This window comes from Corylus avellana, chromosome ca1 (assembly GCF_901000735.1).
Source record: "Corylus avellana chromosome ca1, CavTom2PMs-1.0".
NCBI classification, from domain to species: domain Eukaryota; kingdom Viridiplantae; phylum Streptophyta; class Magnoliopsida; order Fagales; family Betulaceae; genus Corylus; species Corylus avellana.
In genome coordinates, this window is record NC_081541.1 from 913,090 (window position 1) to 929,830 (window position 16,741).

General features: G+C 33.6%; 1 protein-coding gene across 1 annotated transcript; it reads right to left on the reverse strand.

The window, feature by feature from the left end:
• Positions 1-1,918: 1,918 nt before the first annotated feature.
• Positions 1,919-3,048, reverse strand: LOC132168082 (acidic endochitinase-like). Its single transcript, XM_059579155.1, has one exon. The coding sequence runs from the start codon at positions 3,010-3,012 to the stop codon at positions 2,122-2,124; it is 891 nt and encodes a 296-aa protein (XP_059435138.1). The 5' UTR covers positions 3,013-3,048; the 3' UTR covers positions 1,919-2,121.
• Between the last annotated feature and the right edge of the window lie 13,693 nt (positions 3,049-16,741).

A 16,741-nucleotide genomic window follows, 5' to 3' on the forward strand; every position in this document is an offset into this window, starting at 1 on the left:
AATATCTGAACGTCAACTACTTCGAGTTGATTGTGGAATCTAGACTGATGGGCAAATTAATGTCAAATTGGGTCGATCGGATCTAGTCCAATGGGTTAATGTTGGGTCTCTTCCGTTGGCCAGTTTAATTTGCTTCATTAATTTAACTAAACTCGATCTACGTTAATATATCAGTATCACAGAGACAAACCTGCAAGGTGAATATATATATGACATGAAAATATTCTTAAAAATCTTCCTAACTTTACAGTGCCCAATTGCACGAAAGATGTTTAGAGTTTTTGGGATCATATATATATTTGTATCCATATCCCCCAATCTTTTTTTTTTTCTTTATTATTTCTTTTTATCAATCGAGAACCTAAAGTACCATCCATGAAGTATGTTAACGTTCCAGCTACTTCCATTGCTACCTCCATATATACAGATTTTGTTCGGATTTCCCCTAGCTAAGAACCAAATTTGTTCTGGCCTCATATCCATCGGATCTCCCCTAATTAAATATTATTTATTTTAATATTATTTTTTCATATCCAACTGCATATTTTCTAGTAGGCATCTATAACATAGAACACTATAGAACCTGACTTATCAAATAAACTATTTGATCAGCTTTATTTTATGATAGGATTATCTAACACTCTCGTCTCATTAATCTACGTACACAAAGAACAAATTATTTTCATAATAATTAGTTATCACTCATCATATATGGAAATTCAATAACTCATGCATGATAATCGAATAAAAAAATTAATGCAAGTGGCTGACCATAATGAAGTTTTTGGTAATTAGGGAGTATTGTCTAACCCTTTATTATTATTATTATTATTATTATTATTTATAAGATATAAAAAAGACCTGCCACTTGATTCAAGGACCTGAATTGTGAATTTTTGGAAAATCATGAAAGTTTTGGTAAAGAGGAGAAGAATTCAATTTTCAAATAAGGCTTGAAGGGAAAAATAAATAGAGAATAGAAAGTTACGTACAAAGAGTGATTTGTAATTGAATATGATGCGAAAAAAAGGTTGGACATTGAAGACTTTTTGAGTGTTTTAATTCTATATGTTGCATAATGCAAACAATGAGAATTTATGCACTTTAAAGACTTTCCATCTTCTTTTGAGTATTTAATTCAAATTGATGTTGGAGAAAAGTTATGCACCTTCAAGACTTTCATGAATGTAAAAATGAGACTTTATAAAAAAAAAAGTAAACAAATGGACTTTCCAAGAGACTATTTACTAACCTTTTTTTTTTTTAATCATATTAGGGCCCTAAACAATTTTTCTTTTTGTTTTAAAAAATATATATATTTATCGTACAATTCTTAATTATGGGCCTTAAGCGACCACCTAATATACTTGAGCCTGGCCTTGATCTAATCATCCAATATGAAGAACCGTACGTTGGATCAAAAGCGCATCATTTATGCCCTGATCAATAAGCTAGCACCCAAGAGAAGTAATCTCTTCCACGTACGAGTGTTGTGAACGTGATCAAGACGAGGAGAAATATAGGAGGAGGTGGAAATTAATTAGTGTTTATCTAAAAAAAAAAAATTAAACTAATAAAAAATGATGAATTTACTTATTAAATTAATATTTTGAAACTTCTTCTAACTTTTTATGCGGGCCGCTAATACGTAGAATATTTAACTAAAATATGAAATAAATTATGAAGTGAAGTTCCTAACTTAAAATTCTCACTTTGATACCATATATGCATGTTAAAGTACAGTTTCAATAGTTTAAATTGATAATACATATAGTGATTAATTATTTAATTAATATTAATTAACGAGAAGGAGCATGCAGTGAAGATTTTAGTCTTCACTTAAATCATGGCTGGTCATATGATACTTGAAAAATCATACAGTTAATTATGACACAAACTAATTATAAGCACGTAATAATTAAAGCGTACTAATTAAGAGGGTAGTTGTCATAAAGATACATGCATGTTACAATATCCATAAAAGGTAGCGAAACATCTATTGATCTGTAACTTATTCAGAGGCTAGCTACTTCTCATAAAAGTACATGATGTTACACCATAGATAGGGAAACCAATTGCGCGCATGTGATGTGTAACTTATTTATTAGGCATGCATGCGATCTAGATGCTGCCCTTTATGGCTGCACTATACCCATTATCAAACAATTTGCTCCAAAGCATAACCCCTCCATACTTCGGTGAACTCTTAATGGATGGAAGAACTTGAGCCTTGAGCACATCGGCCGGAATAAATCCACCGCTTGGAGCAGCTGCGGCAGCCGCCGGCAGCCCCAAGAACACTTGCTTAGCTTGAACCGTGGCCCATTTCTTCCACGCACTCAAAAGGTTGTTAGCATTGCCTGCGTATTGACATTGACCGTTGTTGTAGAATTGAACCCAAACATAATCAAATAAGCCTGTTTTGATAGCGGCATCTAGGTGAGCGTCTGGGAATGGACACTGTGGAGCTGCTGCTAAGTACACCTTTTTTTGTTGGCTGAACCCGCTAAGTGACCTAGCGAGTTCATCCCAGTGGTTTGAACCGCCAGCCTCAATGTCAAAATCAATACCATCCAAAACCGCATCGCCTAGAGGGCGTGAATTTGAGCTACCGCCTAAGTAGTTATTCCAAAGGTAGTTGGCTACTTGCTTTGCATCGTCGACCGAAGAAAGAGAGTAGCTTCCGATGCCACCACCAATAGAAAGGAGGACTTTGATGCCTCGAGCTTGGCAAGCTTTGATAGGAGTGCTTAGACGGGTACAACCATTGACACTGGGATTACAGTGTCCGGCTAGGTTTAGTACGGGGGTCTTGCCGCCACCAAATGTGGTTAAGAAAGCTATGTTCACATATTGATAATTTCCCGTTGCACAAGTGTCAGCCAAAGAGCCTTCATTGCCGCTTTGGCCCCAATAAATGGCAATCCCAGCCGCTTGAGAGGACTTGAACAAAGAGATGATGATTAGTAGGGAGAATAGTAGGAAGGATGCTTGTTTATTATGGGTTGCCATGTTTTGGTTCTTCTTTGGCTTGTGAATATTGGTGAAGTGAGGGGATATATTTATAGGTCCGGGGGTCTTGCGAGTCCATAGGCTTAGGGAGGAAAAGTATGACAATCGTGTCTTGCGGGTAACAATTTGTTCATATTCATAAATTCTTCTGCATGTGGAACAAAGAGAAAATATGGCAAAAAAACAAAAATCAGGTTGACGGACTCTAGTGCTAAGTTCACGGAACAATTCAAACACTACATCAATTAAACTAAAGACAGGCAACCCGGCCGCTGTCCCATCAGAGAGAGAGTGAGAGTTAGAGAGAGAGAGAGATCATGAAAATCAAAGGTTTTTTGAGCTGATTACTACATACTTGTACAATTTGAGGATCAAATTAATTGTTTAGAAAAAAACCCTAATTACGATCTGCAAATTTGAGTTCTAAACAAATGGTTGTAGGGAAATCGGAAGGAACATTAATCTTCTTTATCATGGACCCAAGCATATGAGATCGATCGTCTCCCAAATTGAAAAACAAATTCACAAAATAACAAAGCCATCGATATTGAAAAAAAGCTTATACAAGACTCAAAGTCATGATACAGCTAGATCTCGTACGTGGCAAACAGGCACTGCATGCCAAATTATCATTTGAATGGTTGGAAGTTTGTAAAACTTAATTCCATCGGATATGCTTTATGGACATAAATTTCCACTCTCTTCTGGAAGATGCTGACTGCTTATCTTATCTTTTTACCCTTTTTCCAAGTCTCCCCCTCCAAGTCGTCTCCTCACTTTTCTATGGGTTGAATCCACAAAATTCATACATACCCTTGTTAAAAAGCAGAAAGCTACAAATTTGCATACAAGAACGAGCCAGGCTTATCTTAGAATAGATTTTATCATTTTAGATAATGATTATCTTTTTTATTTTTTATTTTTTATTTATGTAGGTGATAACTTTATATGTTTGAACAGGCAGTGCTCTAGATCTAGAATACGTGAAATTAGAAATTATAAAATTACTTTGCAAGGATAAACTGTATACACCTTGTGAAAGGAAGAAAACTACCAATATTTATTGCTTACAAGAACACCTGAGGCTTATCTTAGACTTTAGCAGAAGACTTAGCTAGAAGTTTTAGATAATGTTTGTCTTTTTAAAATAGTTATTCCTTGAATAATGCTAAAAAGTATATATACATTTTTATCTCACAATGTTGATTAATCCTTAATTTTTTAATTTTTATTTGTTAACATTGACAAATTTAAGGGTTGGTTGGACCCTAACCTTAATTAGGATTGTGGGACAAAAACGAAATTTTAGCATTCTCTTACTCTTAGAGAAATATTTGATTTCCATCTTTTGTCTATTTCTTCTCATCTTCATAATAATTCATATAAGAGATAGGCAAATCTACCATTGAATCTATGAGATACAACATATTCAATAGTGAATGTTTTTAGAAAAAGATGAACAACAAATGTGTAGGAAAATGACACCAAACACATTTCTTACTCTTAAGATACTCCAACAGGCAATAGGACTCTAGATCGTTCATTAATATGCATGTTAAATTAGAAAGAATTACTTTGGAAGGACTATATAACCTCCCCTGACATGATATACACACACTGGGTTAATTAATTAATTAGCATCTTGCACCGGGATTTTGAGGGGAAAACCGTTCTGTCTAGTTGCCAAATTGATGCTATTGTAGAAGTCTGCTCCTTATAATTACGGCCGGGCCGGGAAAGAACTTCTAAGATCTCTCAAGACAAGGCTTGTACGTAGTATTGTCGGAATTCTCTCATGAAAATTCCTGATTGACCCCAATTCTTAGTTTCTTGTATATGTTTCTGAGCCCATTTGTTCACTAAATAATTAGATAATAATACACGTACGCATTGGAGGTTGATTGTCACATTTTATGATGCAAATGGTGGAATGAATTTGTAACCAGAACGTCGTAACCAATCCTATCCTTAACTTTATGCGGCCTCACTTTTATTATTTAATCAAATTTATATATGTACCAATTAGGGAAGGACCTTTTACTTTCCATATATCAAACCAATTCTGCAAAAGATGCTTAATTTAGTTATATGAAATATGTTTCATACATTGAACTTAATCAATTTCCTTGCAATCTCGACATTGATTTGGTCAACTGCTAAGATTACAAAATATTTGCATCTTTGCCAAGATCTTACTACCCATTAAGTATTGATCAATATATAATAGGGTTAAATACATCAAACTCCCCTAGGGTTTATCAACTTTATTTTTTTTTCCTTGGGGCTTCATTTTTATCACAGGACCCCATGGGGTTTTGATAAAGGACCAATTTAGTCCATCCGTTAGTTGACCATTAAGACTGACATGTGGACCAATCAGATGTTGACACGTGGCACCTATTTAATTTTTTTAAAATTAAAAAAAATGTATTTAAAAAAAAAAAAAAGGAGGAAAAAACTGGGAGTGGCTGGCCAAGAGCCACCCCCTTTGGCCATGGGGCAGGCCTGGCCACCCCCTTGGACCATTGGGGGTGGTTTCGGCCACCCCCAAGGCTCCATGGGGGTGGCCGAGCCACCCCCAGTGGGTACTGGGGGTGGTTTCGGCCACCCCCTTGGAGCCCAAGGCCACCCTCGAAGCCTGGGGTGGCCGAGCCACCCCCATCCGGCCAGATGGGGGTGGCCTGGCCACCCCCATGACCAAAGTCCAAAGAGCCACCCCCAGTTTTTTCCTTTTCTTATACATTTTTTTTAATTTTAAAAAAAAATTAAAAAAAATTAAATAGGTGCCACGTATCAACATCTGATTGGTCCACGTGTCAGTCTTAACGGTCAATTAACGGATGGACTAAATTGGTCCTTTATCAAAACCCCAAGGGGGTCCTGTGATAAAAATGAAACCCCAGGGAAGAAAAAATAAAATTGACAAACCTTAGGAGGGTATGAGGTATTTAACCCTATATAATATTCAAGGACCTTTCTCTCGATGTTTCATTAACCATTAACTGTAGGTGCATCTTAACTATTTGACTCTCAAAGATTCAATAACCATGACGCCGCACGCGACATTCTTCAATAGCATCGATCCTAGCTAGTTAATTTATGTGTCATGACTCATGACTAAGGAAGAGTAAATAATGTTGCTCCATCATGCAGCTATTATAAACAACAATAAAAGGGAAATTTAACTAGCTATAGTGGGATTCCTAAATATTGATCATGATAAATATTAATTGTCCCATATGCTTTAGAATAATGCTCTATATGATTAATTAGTCCTTAATTTGTAAGGAGCTGTATACAGTTAAATGAATATGATCACCACCTGTACGACGTCGTTAATCCTATATATAGGGAGTAGGGCTTCAACTCTCCCAACATGGGGATCGAGAAAGCTCTAAGAAGCGAGTTCCGGCCGGGGAAGTAGACATGGCGTGTTATTGGTTCGGCTCATCTTCTAATGTCATCAAAAGCTGTAAGACGAGCCGGAACCAATATCACTCTTGTGTGCTTCTTTGCATATATAGCTTTTCTTTCCTGAATTGAAGCCATCATCAACAGCTTATATTAATACCTGATCCAATATTCCTTTTGCAAAATGCAAATTCTCTCTAGTCTATTTTATTTTCATGTTGGTTCTTATATATATATTGTGGTTGTAAACTTACCAATGCTTGATTTTAGTGATAACTTGGAGCACAAAAGATCACAGCGGCCGGAAAAACCTTCTACATGCAATCAATATTGTAGGAAGAAAATACAAATTTTGCCGCTATTCTCTATGGATAAATTAAAATGGCTTCCTTTCGTTCCCCTTTCATGCATCATGCATGTGTCATTTTCCTCACAAATTGGTGTTTTCCCAAATTAAAAACTTCAGGTTTTTTTTTTTTAATATCTTTGTGAAATTACATTCATACACGTTAGAATAATGCTATACATACACTACATTTTTATCAAACAACACTTGAATTAGTACTTATTAAAATAAAAATTCAAAGAGTTGATTGTGACACTATTAGTCAGTCACATCAATATTGTGAAATAGTTGTGAGATAAAATTTAACAAAAAATTTCAAGAATTGATTGGAATTGTCACGTTAGCATTGTGCATGGAATAGTTGTAGAATAAAAGCATGCATGGTATATATATAATATTAATCTTTCACATTATTATGTCAAAACTAACCCTTCTCAGATTCGCTTTTATAAAATTTCTATTGGCTACGTACCGCGTATTGCTTGCTTAATTAATCATATATCATAGATGATGCCACAATCATCGGAGAGTGCTAGCACACATGACACACCTACTTAATTACGATTAACAATCTCCTTATCGATTTAATTTTCACCAAACAAAGTTGCTCCAAGCACATCATATGTAGTTTGTTGCGATTACTTTTTTTGTTTTTTGTTTTTTGTTTCTTGTTTTTTTCTCTAATAAAAACTTTATTGTTGTTGAGCATATATTTCATTTTAATGTAGCTAGGTACGTAGTGATTTGTGAAGCAATTTTTAGACATGATATCTTTGATGCCTACACTATTAGTGAATGTTGGGTTGATATAGAATCACAAGAAAATTAATAGCACTAATGAAGTCGAAGGATAAAGAATGAAAATGTTGCTGTACGTTCGAGGTGCTTCGATCTACTCGTGGCGTGGACATGGTCGTGGTCACGATTCTTCTGATCAGTCCAACCCCAATGCTGCAAATCGCCCCACATGCCAATTAAGTATTATGGAAAAATTGGCAAAAGTGATCAGTTCCCCCAATGCTGCTTTTTCCTTGTCTTCATACGTATGTCTCTAAGGCTCCATTAGAGCTTATCTTTTCAAATGTTTGGGGCCCGATCGAGTACTCCTTATCTTTTTACTAGTGGACATCGGTTTTATGTAATATTTGTTGATCATTTTAGTCGATACTCATGGTTGTTTCCTTTTGCTCGTAAATGATCTGATACTCTTGCTACTTTTCGTTTATTTCAATTGCATGCATGCTGAAAGACAATTTAATCAAAAAGTCAAAATTGGTGCAAACTGATCGACTGGGGTACTGATGATTGCTGTATAGCGTAGTCTTCATAAATTATTCATGTCAATATGGATTGAATATCGAATCACCTGCCCAGATACGTACTCACCAAAAAAATGGCTCAGTCCAACCTAGTTCAAACTAGGTTGTCACTCCGTCCCAAGCTTACATGCCTGCTTACAAATATTGGGATTGTGTCTTTACTTTTCTCATTAACAAATTAACTTCCAATTAACCCCTATTTTGTCCATCATTTCCCCCTTTCAAAAACCCTGTGGTCGAGCTCCTGATTATTCAATGGTTTGTATTTTTGGCTGATGAGTGTTGGAATTAATTAATAGAGAGCTTACCACAACATGTTAACAATCGGTTTAATCTTGCTGGATTAATTCATGCTAAACAACATTCAAAGTTTACTAATACAATTAAAGAAACCAACTTTCATGATCTACCATTAACAAACATTCAAACATATCTCTTAATTCATTGAGTGATCACCGATTTAATCTATTGATTATTCTTATAGTACTCTTGGAATCAAATTCTATTTGAGTATATTTTATTTTAGTAACGTGCTAAAATGCTCAAGCTCAAGACTTGGAATAATTTAAAATGGGCTCAAACTTTGGGGGCTAAAGTGTAATTTTTCCTATTTTATGTTTATTTAATCTATCTCAAAGTGTAAAGTTGACGCCGTGTCAATAGCTCTACGTCGTCAATATTTTGACAATGTGGTACTATTGAAACGACATCCTCCGTACATATGGGGTCCCCTGGGACATCGTTTTACTGTTGAAACGACGTCCCGAGAAGTCATTTCAACAGTAAAACGACACCTCTAGAGGGTGTCGTTCACTGTTTAAACGACATCTCTTTGAGATGTGTCGTTTTTATCACAAAATGACACAATATAAGGTCGTTTTCCTTTAATGACCCACTGTTCACACATCACTAAATATTGGATTTTTTGTAGTGTATCACACAAAGGGATTATAGATTTCTTTTAGAGGATCAGTAATATTTCTATAATATTGCTACATATAATTACCCAATACATTGAGATACTGACAATAGAAGATCTAAATGCTTTAAAGTTCTATACATTAGATCATATTTGAGTTCACATTTCTATTAGGATTAATTGAGAGTCAATACTACAAGTAGTTGTAATTTAAGCTATTTAGTTGATCATAATTCTAGAATAAGAATTCACGTGGTTCAGTTCAATGAATTCCAAATACGCTAATATATCAATCAAAATTCTCAACTTCAATGATGAAGATAGATCATCATGCATGATTGACATGATATAATCCTATTGGATGAAACGTCAAATTTCATCACTGACCATGAACTAGGATTTATAAGTTACAATATATTGTGATTTAGAAGATGAATTAATTTCATTAATACACCTAAATCTCATACAACGAAACTTAAGAACTACATTTATCAAATAAATATGAAATGCTTAATGTTCTTGTTAATCTCAAAAAATAAACAAGTTTAATTATAATAGGTTTTAGGGCATTATCCCTGACAATAATAACTTGTAATTTAATAGAAATAAAATTTTGTAGTATTCCTATAAGCATCACCAGCTCTACTCTAGAATGATTTCACCATCATTCACTCCACTTGAATTCATTTCTTGTTTATCTCTAGTCTTTCTCATTAATCAAACTGACTTTTTTTCAATGGACATATAGTTTTTGTTTTTGAGTTCTTTGCTCGAGTTAGAAGTATACCAGCCAATCTACCTAAACAGGAAACAAAATTAGCAGAAAAATATGGAAAGAGCTAGGTGATCAATTGCCAACCTTGAAAAAATAAATTAATAGAACAGCTGACAAGTAAGTAATTAAGTCACGCGCGTACTTTCCTTCGTACGTGTTGGAGAAGTATAGAACTTTTTAATTCATCATCAATATTCTAATGCTCGGATTTCGTAGTTAATAATTAATGGAATAAGGATTTTAAATATAATGTGGCAAAATGGAAATAAAAAAATAATCTCAGTTTCCTTGGATGTTTCTAACTTTCTAAGCCCATTTGGTACACTAAACCAGATAATACATGCATGCACTGAAAGTTTTACCAAAGTTTTTTTTCACAAATTGACCAAGTTTTGAAACAGCATAATATATCAGGCAAGCCCATCCCAATAAATTACTAAACCTAGCTAGCTATCTTTTGTATTTTTATTTTTTATTTTAAAATTTTTGTTGCAAATGGTGGAATTTGTAACCAGAACGTCTAGTCATGGCTATAAGCTAGGGTTATTGGCAAGCAAGAACACTTGGGACTAACCAATCCTATCCTTAACTTTATGCCTCTTATTTTTATTGATTTCCAATATCATATTTAATCCAATCTATGTACAAAGGGAAGGACCTTTAACTTTCCATTAAACATTTTTTTTAGGACCTTTTGTTTGTATTTGCTCAGAAAAAAAAAAAAAAAATGGACGCTTAATTTAACTAAATTAGAATATGTTCCATGCATTGAACTTAATCGATTTCCTTGCATTGTCAACATTGATTTGGCCAATTGCTAAGATTACAAAATATTTGCATCTTTTCCAAGATCTTACTACCCATTAAGTATTTCAAGGCCATTCGCTTGATGTGTCATTAACCAAATGTAGCATCATATCTTAACTATTTGACTCGAAGATTCAACAACCATGGCGTCGAGCGCGATATTCTGCAATATAGCATCCTAGCTAGCTACTTCACGTGTCATTACTACTAAGGAAAAGTACAATAAAAGGGATATATATAATTAAGTAGGTAGCTAGCTAGTGGGATTCCTAAATACTGATCTTGATAAATATTGTCCATATATGCTTAGTATAATGCTCTTTCTGATATATACGATTAATTACTCCTTTGTAACGACTAACGATCAGCCGTATAGAGTTAAATTAATGAATATGACCACCTGTATGAGGTTATATATCAATCCCCTATATAAAGGGAGTAGGGCTTCAACTCTCTCAGCATGGGGGAGAAAAAGCTCTAAGAATTAAGTGAGTTCTGGCGAAGTAGACATGGCGTGTTATTGGTTCGGCTCATCTTCTAATGTCATCAAAAGCTCTAAGATGAGCGGGAACCAATATCACTCTTGTATGCTTCTTTGCATATTTTCCTGAATTAATCGAAGCCATCATGATCAACAGCTAGCTTATTATAATGCCTGATCCAAGATTCCTTTTGCAAAATGCAAGTTCTCCATCTCTATCCTTTTCTATTTTCATGTTGTTCTTATATATTGTATGTGGTTGTAATTTGTAAACTAATTACCAATTAAAGCTTGATTTTAGTGATCAGTTATTGGAGCACAAAAAGCATAGCGGCCGGGAAAACCTTCTACAATCAACTGGATAGACAGTTGATCTCTCTAGCTAGTTTACTCATTAAACTTTAATAATTATAATATTATGCATGCATGTTGCCCATGCACTTCAGCCCATGGTGAAGTTAAACCTCATAAATAACAATCTAAAGTGACCTACCTTCTGTGGCTGGCTTAGTATACTTTAGATAATGGATTTCAAAAAATAAAATAAAAATAATAAAATAAAATAAAAATAAAAAGTAGACTTTAGATAATGCAGAAAGTTGTGAGATTCCTATTTTTCACTAGAAAATCATAAGACAAGGTCCAGGTTTTTTTTTTTTTTCAATTTTTTTTATTATGTTTTTTTTAATACATAAGTCAATTTGATTCAGCCAAAAACACTAGTATGAAAAATATAACACGTTCATATATATATATACTAGATTGTGTTGAGTCCCTACGTATCAAATTTATACTAGCTAGGTCGATATCTAGTTGTACGTACGTAAGTGATTAATGAGATCCTCAATTGTAATGATTAGTCCTTTTAGAGTATCGTGTAGATATAAATGGCCAAAGTGGAGACTATCATTGAATTTGAAGGCATGAATTGAAAATGGTATTAATTAGCCACCTCCTTTGGGTGGCATTAGCAAGACATAATTAGCTCCATATCCCGCTAATCTCAAGCCTAATGCCACTCTTATATATAGTGATACTACAAATGAGACTTTCTCCACCAAATTAATTGATCTACTTGGAAGTTGGAACAGACTATTCGCCACAGGACCGATCGATCGAGCACCCATCGCAGCATGATTCTCTGGCTGGCGAATTCGGGGGAGACCAAGTTTCCAAGATGAACGGCTTGCCCAAGGCAATATCATCCAGACAAACTAATATTCTCTTTGCCCTTCTCGGACCAAGTCTAGCGTTGATATCTTTGTGATAAATGGAACTTGGCCTGGGGACCAACGTAGCTTGGAGGACATATATTGCATTAGTTGACTAGGAATTTTCATTACATATATATATATATATATATTGTATTTGGAAGGAGAGCAACAATAGAACATACTGAAAAAATATGGATTGACCCCAATTTTTTCTTTCTAATTTTAATTGATTGACCCAAATTAATAAAGAATTACTACTTATTTCGAAATTTTGAATTTAATTGAAAATTAGAGGTAAATAATAAAAATAATGTCCGAAGTTAGATTCTTTGCTGTATAACAATATATATGTAATTATATATATAGGAGATATCTCAATTTTATAGCAAAGTTCCAATTATCAATTAAATATTAACAATCAAACCAAACAGTACCACATATATATCTTGTTACCAAAATTCAAATAATAAGAAGGAAAATAAAGCAATAACAATAAAACAATTTTGGTAAGAAAGTAGAATCTTTTGAAGAATATAATTCTTCAAACAAAAACTACTCTGGGGCTGACAAACCTCAAAGGAATTCTGATCTACAAGAATTTTTTTTTTTGGTCACAACCAACCTATACTCACAAACCTTTGTAGTCTAGACACATGCTTATAACCTTCTTATATAGAAATTAATCTCGCCTCCATGACAGAACTTGCTCTCGAACGCTGCAACCTGAAATTCAGGTAGCTGAAAGTTTTCTTTACAAAAAAAAAAACTTATATATGACCCTCATCAATGCTATCTAACCGTGTTCTTTTTTTTCTTTTTTACTTTTTTTTTAAAAAAGGGAACCTTATTATCACCTGAATGAAAACGACTCAAGGGTATAGTGCTAATTAAAATGAAATTTCCCCTTGATCATAATGGATTATTCATGAGAGAAATGTTTGAGACATTATAGATTTTTTCAAGAAAGACTTACAAAATTGATGCGGCTCATGAGTTGACAAACCACACGTACGTATCACAACCTCATGAATTTGGAATATATGCAGGTACCGCGCCTATAGTGCAAATGATAATATTAACTTCTAATTGAATATCTAAGAAAACTTTGTGAGAAGTGTTACTCTTCACATATACTCATTTTATACTGGGTGACGTGATGTATTTTAAGTGACTTTCCATATTAGCTAGTCACTTAAATCACGCTAGCAGTACTCAAATTTTGTAGTACTTCTAAACTTCACTTGATCTAATATTCTTGAATGCTTTCACCATTACTCGCTCTAGATCAACTTGAATCATTTCTTGCTTACCTCTAGTACTGTTTCTCATCATAAATATATATATGATAATGGGTACATTTTTAAGATAGTTTTTGAGTTCTTTAGTACTCAAGTTACAAGTACACCAACCAATCCACCTAAACAAGACATTAACAAAAAGTACAGCAAAATATTGGAAGTGGTGAAATGCCAATCTTGAAAAAAAGACTTCATATGTGGGTGGTTACTAGCTAGCTAGAACAGATGAAAAGCAAATAAATCATGTTTTCTTCATGTTGGAGAAGTATACAGATCTATTTTTTAACTGATGATCATGATCAACTCTTGTAAGGCTCGGAATTTGTAGTTGAGAAATTATTAAAGGAATGGTGATTTTAAATATAATGCTGAAACAATAGAAATAAAAGGGAATTTTATTAATAATCTCCTTTGTGCTGGATGTCTCTAAGCCCATAATTTGTTCACTAAATAAGATAACATATGCATTAATAAAAGTTGTCACATTTTCTTCACGAATTGACAAATTAAGTTTTGAAACTACACGTACGTACATATAATGCACGTCCATTTTAAAAATATTATTAAACCTATTTTATTATTATTATTACTTTTGGCTGCAAATTAATGGTGGAATATTTTGTATATATCCACAATGTGATCTAGTCCATTCATGACTATATACCTTGCTGCCAAGTTAAGACACTTGGGAGTAACCAATCCTAAGCTTAACTTTATGCCCTCTTACTTTTATGCTTTCCAATATTTAATCCAATCTATGTCCAAAGGGCAGGGTTCCATCTTACTAATTTTGCAAAAGACGCTTACTTAGATTAGCTAGAATATGTTCCATACATTGAACTTAATCAATTTCCTTGCAATCTTGACATCGATTTGGTCAGCTGGCAAGATTACAAAATATATGCATCTTTGCCAAGATCTTACTAGCGATTATATATCTATTTATATAATTTAGTACTATTATATATATATATAAGGTACGTGTAGCAATTTCATCATGTTAATGTTTCATTAACCATACGTAACAGGGTGCATCTTAAGTACTATTTGACTAAGAGATTCAATGAGCTATATATATATATAGCATCCTAGTTCACGTGCTATGGCGAGGGAAGAGTCAATAATCCTCCACCTTGCACGTACGGAGGTATTAAAAATTATATATATATAAACAATAATCGATTAAGCTGGTGGTAGTGGGATTCCTAAATACTTACTGACCATGATTAATATTATTGTCCCATATCGTATGCCTAGTATAATGCTCTTTCCTTATGATTTGCCCTTTGTAATATTGAGGGGGTGTACAGTTAAATGACTATGACAATTAGCAATTAATACGTTACTAGTCGTCCTTCTATATATAGGGGGTATGCTTCAGCTCTCTAAACATGGGGATCGGAAGAAAGCTCAAAGAAGTGATTTCCTGGGAAGTAGACATGGCGTGGTATTGGTTTGGCTCATCTTCTAATGTTACATCAAAAGCTCTAAGACGAGTCGAACCAATATCACTCTTGCATGCTTCTTTGCTTTTATATATATAGCTTTTCTTTCCTGGATTGAAGCCATATCATCGATCAACAGCTATCTATATATGCTTGATTCAAGATTCTTTTCTTGTAAATGCAAGTAATTAATCTCTTCCCTATTTTTTTTTTTTTTTTTCATCTTGTTCTTATATAATTATTGTGGTTTAAACTTTGCCAATGCTTGATTTTAGTAAATGTATAGCACAAAATGATAGCGGAATTTTAAAACCTTCTATAATCAATCTTGTAGCTAGTGTACCAATCCACGAGAGAAAGTAAAATGGCTTCCTTTAGGCCCTTTTTTCCCTCAAAAGTTATTGTTCAAGAAGGGTACCATATTAAAGTTATATATATATATATATATATATATATATATCAATGAAATTACATTCATATTATTACTAATCCCTCAAAAGTTGATTCCATAGTGATGTGTTAACTTCCCATGAAATTTATTATTTTGAGAAAATTTGGTACATGTAACATTTCTCTAATTCTAATGCAAGAGAATCGACAGATGTTGAGTTGTTAGATACTAAATTAATGACTCTCTAATTAATATCTTAACAGAGAAAATATTTGAAAATGCCTAATTCTCAATTAAGTGTAATTTAGGCAATATTACTCAATGTAGTAAAACATGCTTAACTTTTGTTACGAGTGTCAGAATCATGTATGAGACCCCAATCTAAAGCTTTTTTTTGGCATGATCATCCAACTATGCTAAGTGAGCTTCATTTTCGAGCTCAAAATTCACTATTTTTCTCTTCAAATTAGCGTTTTAAGTTATTTTTGTCATTCAAGAAATATTTCATTTTACGTTTAAAAAAGGGACTTTATTACTGGATTTTTCCTTTTTTTTTTTTTTTTTGGCATAATCTTTATTTTGATTCTCATTTTGATTTTATTTAATAATTAGAGTTTTTCTTTTTTTTGGACAAAATTGGTTTTCCTCATCTAGATTTATTCATGCCTGTCTTGTGGGCTTAGTTCAGTACGTCAAATTTGAATAAGATTTTAGTATTAATTTTAGAGTTATTCTTTGTTCCTTTGGCAGCTAAGTTTTTTTTTTTTTTTTTTCCTCTTGCAATCCTATTCAAAACCTTTCTCTTCCTAAATTACCTTACAACCTTCTATCCACAATTTTCTGTTTACATAATTTCCCACGTTGTTAGAACAATCCTAGTCCATTTGATGTCAAATTTTTGCTTAACTTCCAGAATGATCAGAGAGCACGTTTCTTAGCTATATCAGCACTAGTACTCGATCTCCTTATCAATTTCATTTTTCTCCAGAACAAAAGTAGCTCCCAACACATCCTAGCTAGTTTGTTGCAATCGATCACTTTCATTATCTAATTCACCAAACTGGATAGATAATTGTTGTCGAACATATATTCTTTTATTTTAAAGTTAGTTCATGATTTGTGAAGCTAATTTTAGACTATGCATGTTTGATTCCTACACGTACACTTACAATCCTGTTCCAACAGATGCATGCCGAATTTTTTGTGATTTCTATTTTTCACTTGACTGATCTTGTCTATTATATAACCCCATTGAAGATGTGTTCCCTAGTACGTAATTAACCTGTTTTGTCCAGCAAGCTAGCCAAACAAGAAAACTGTGCT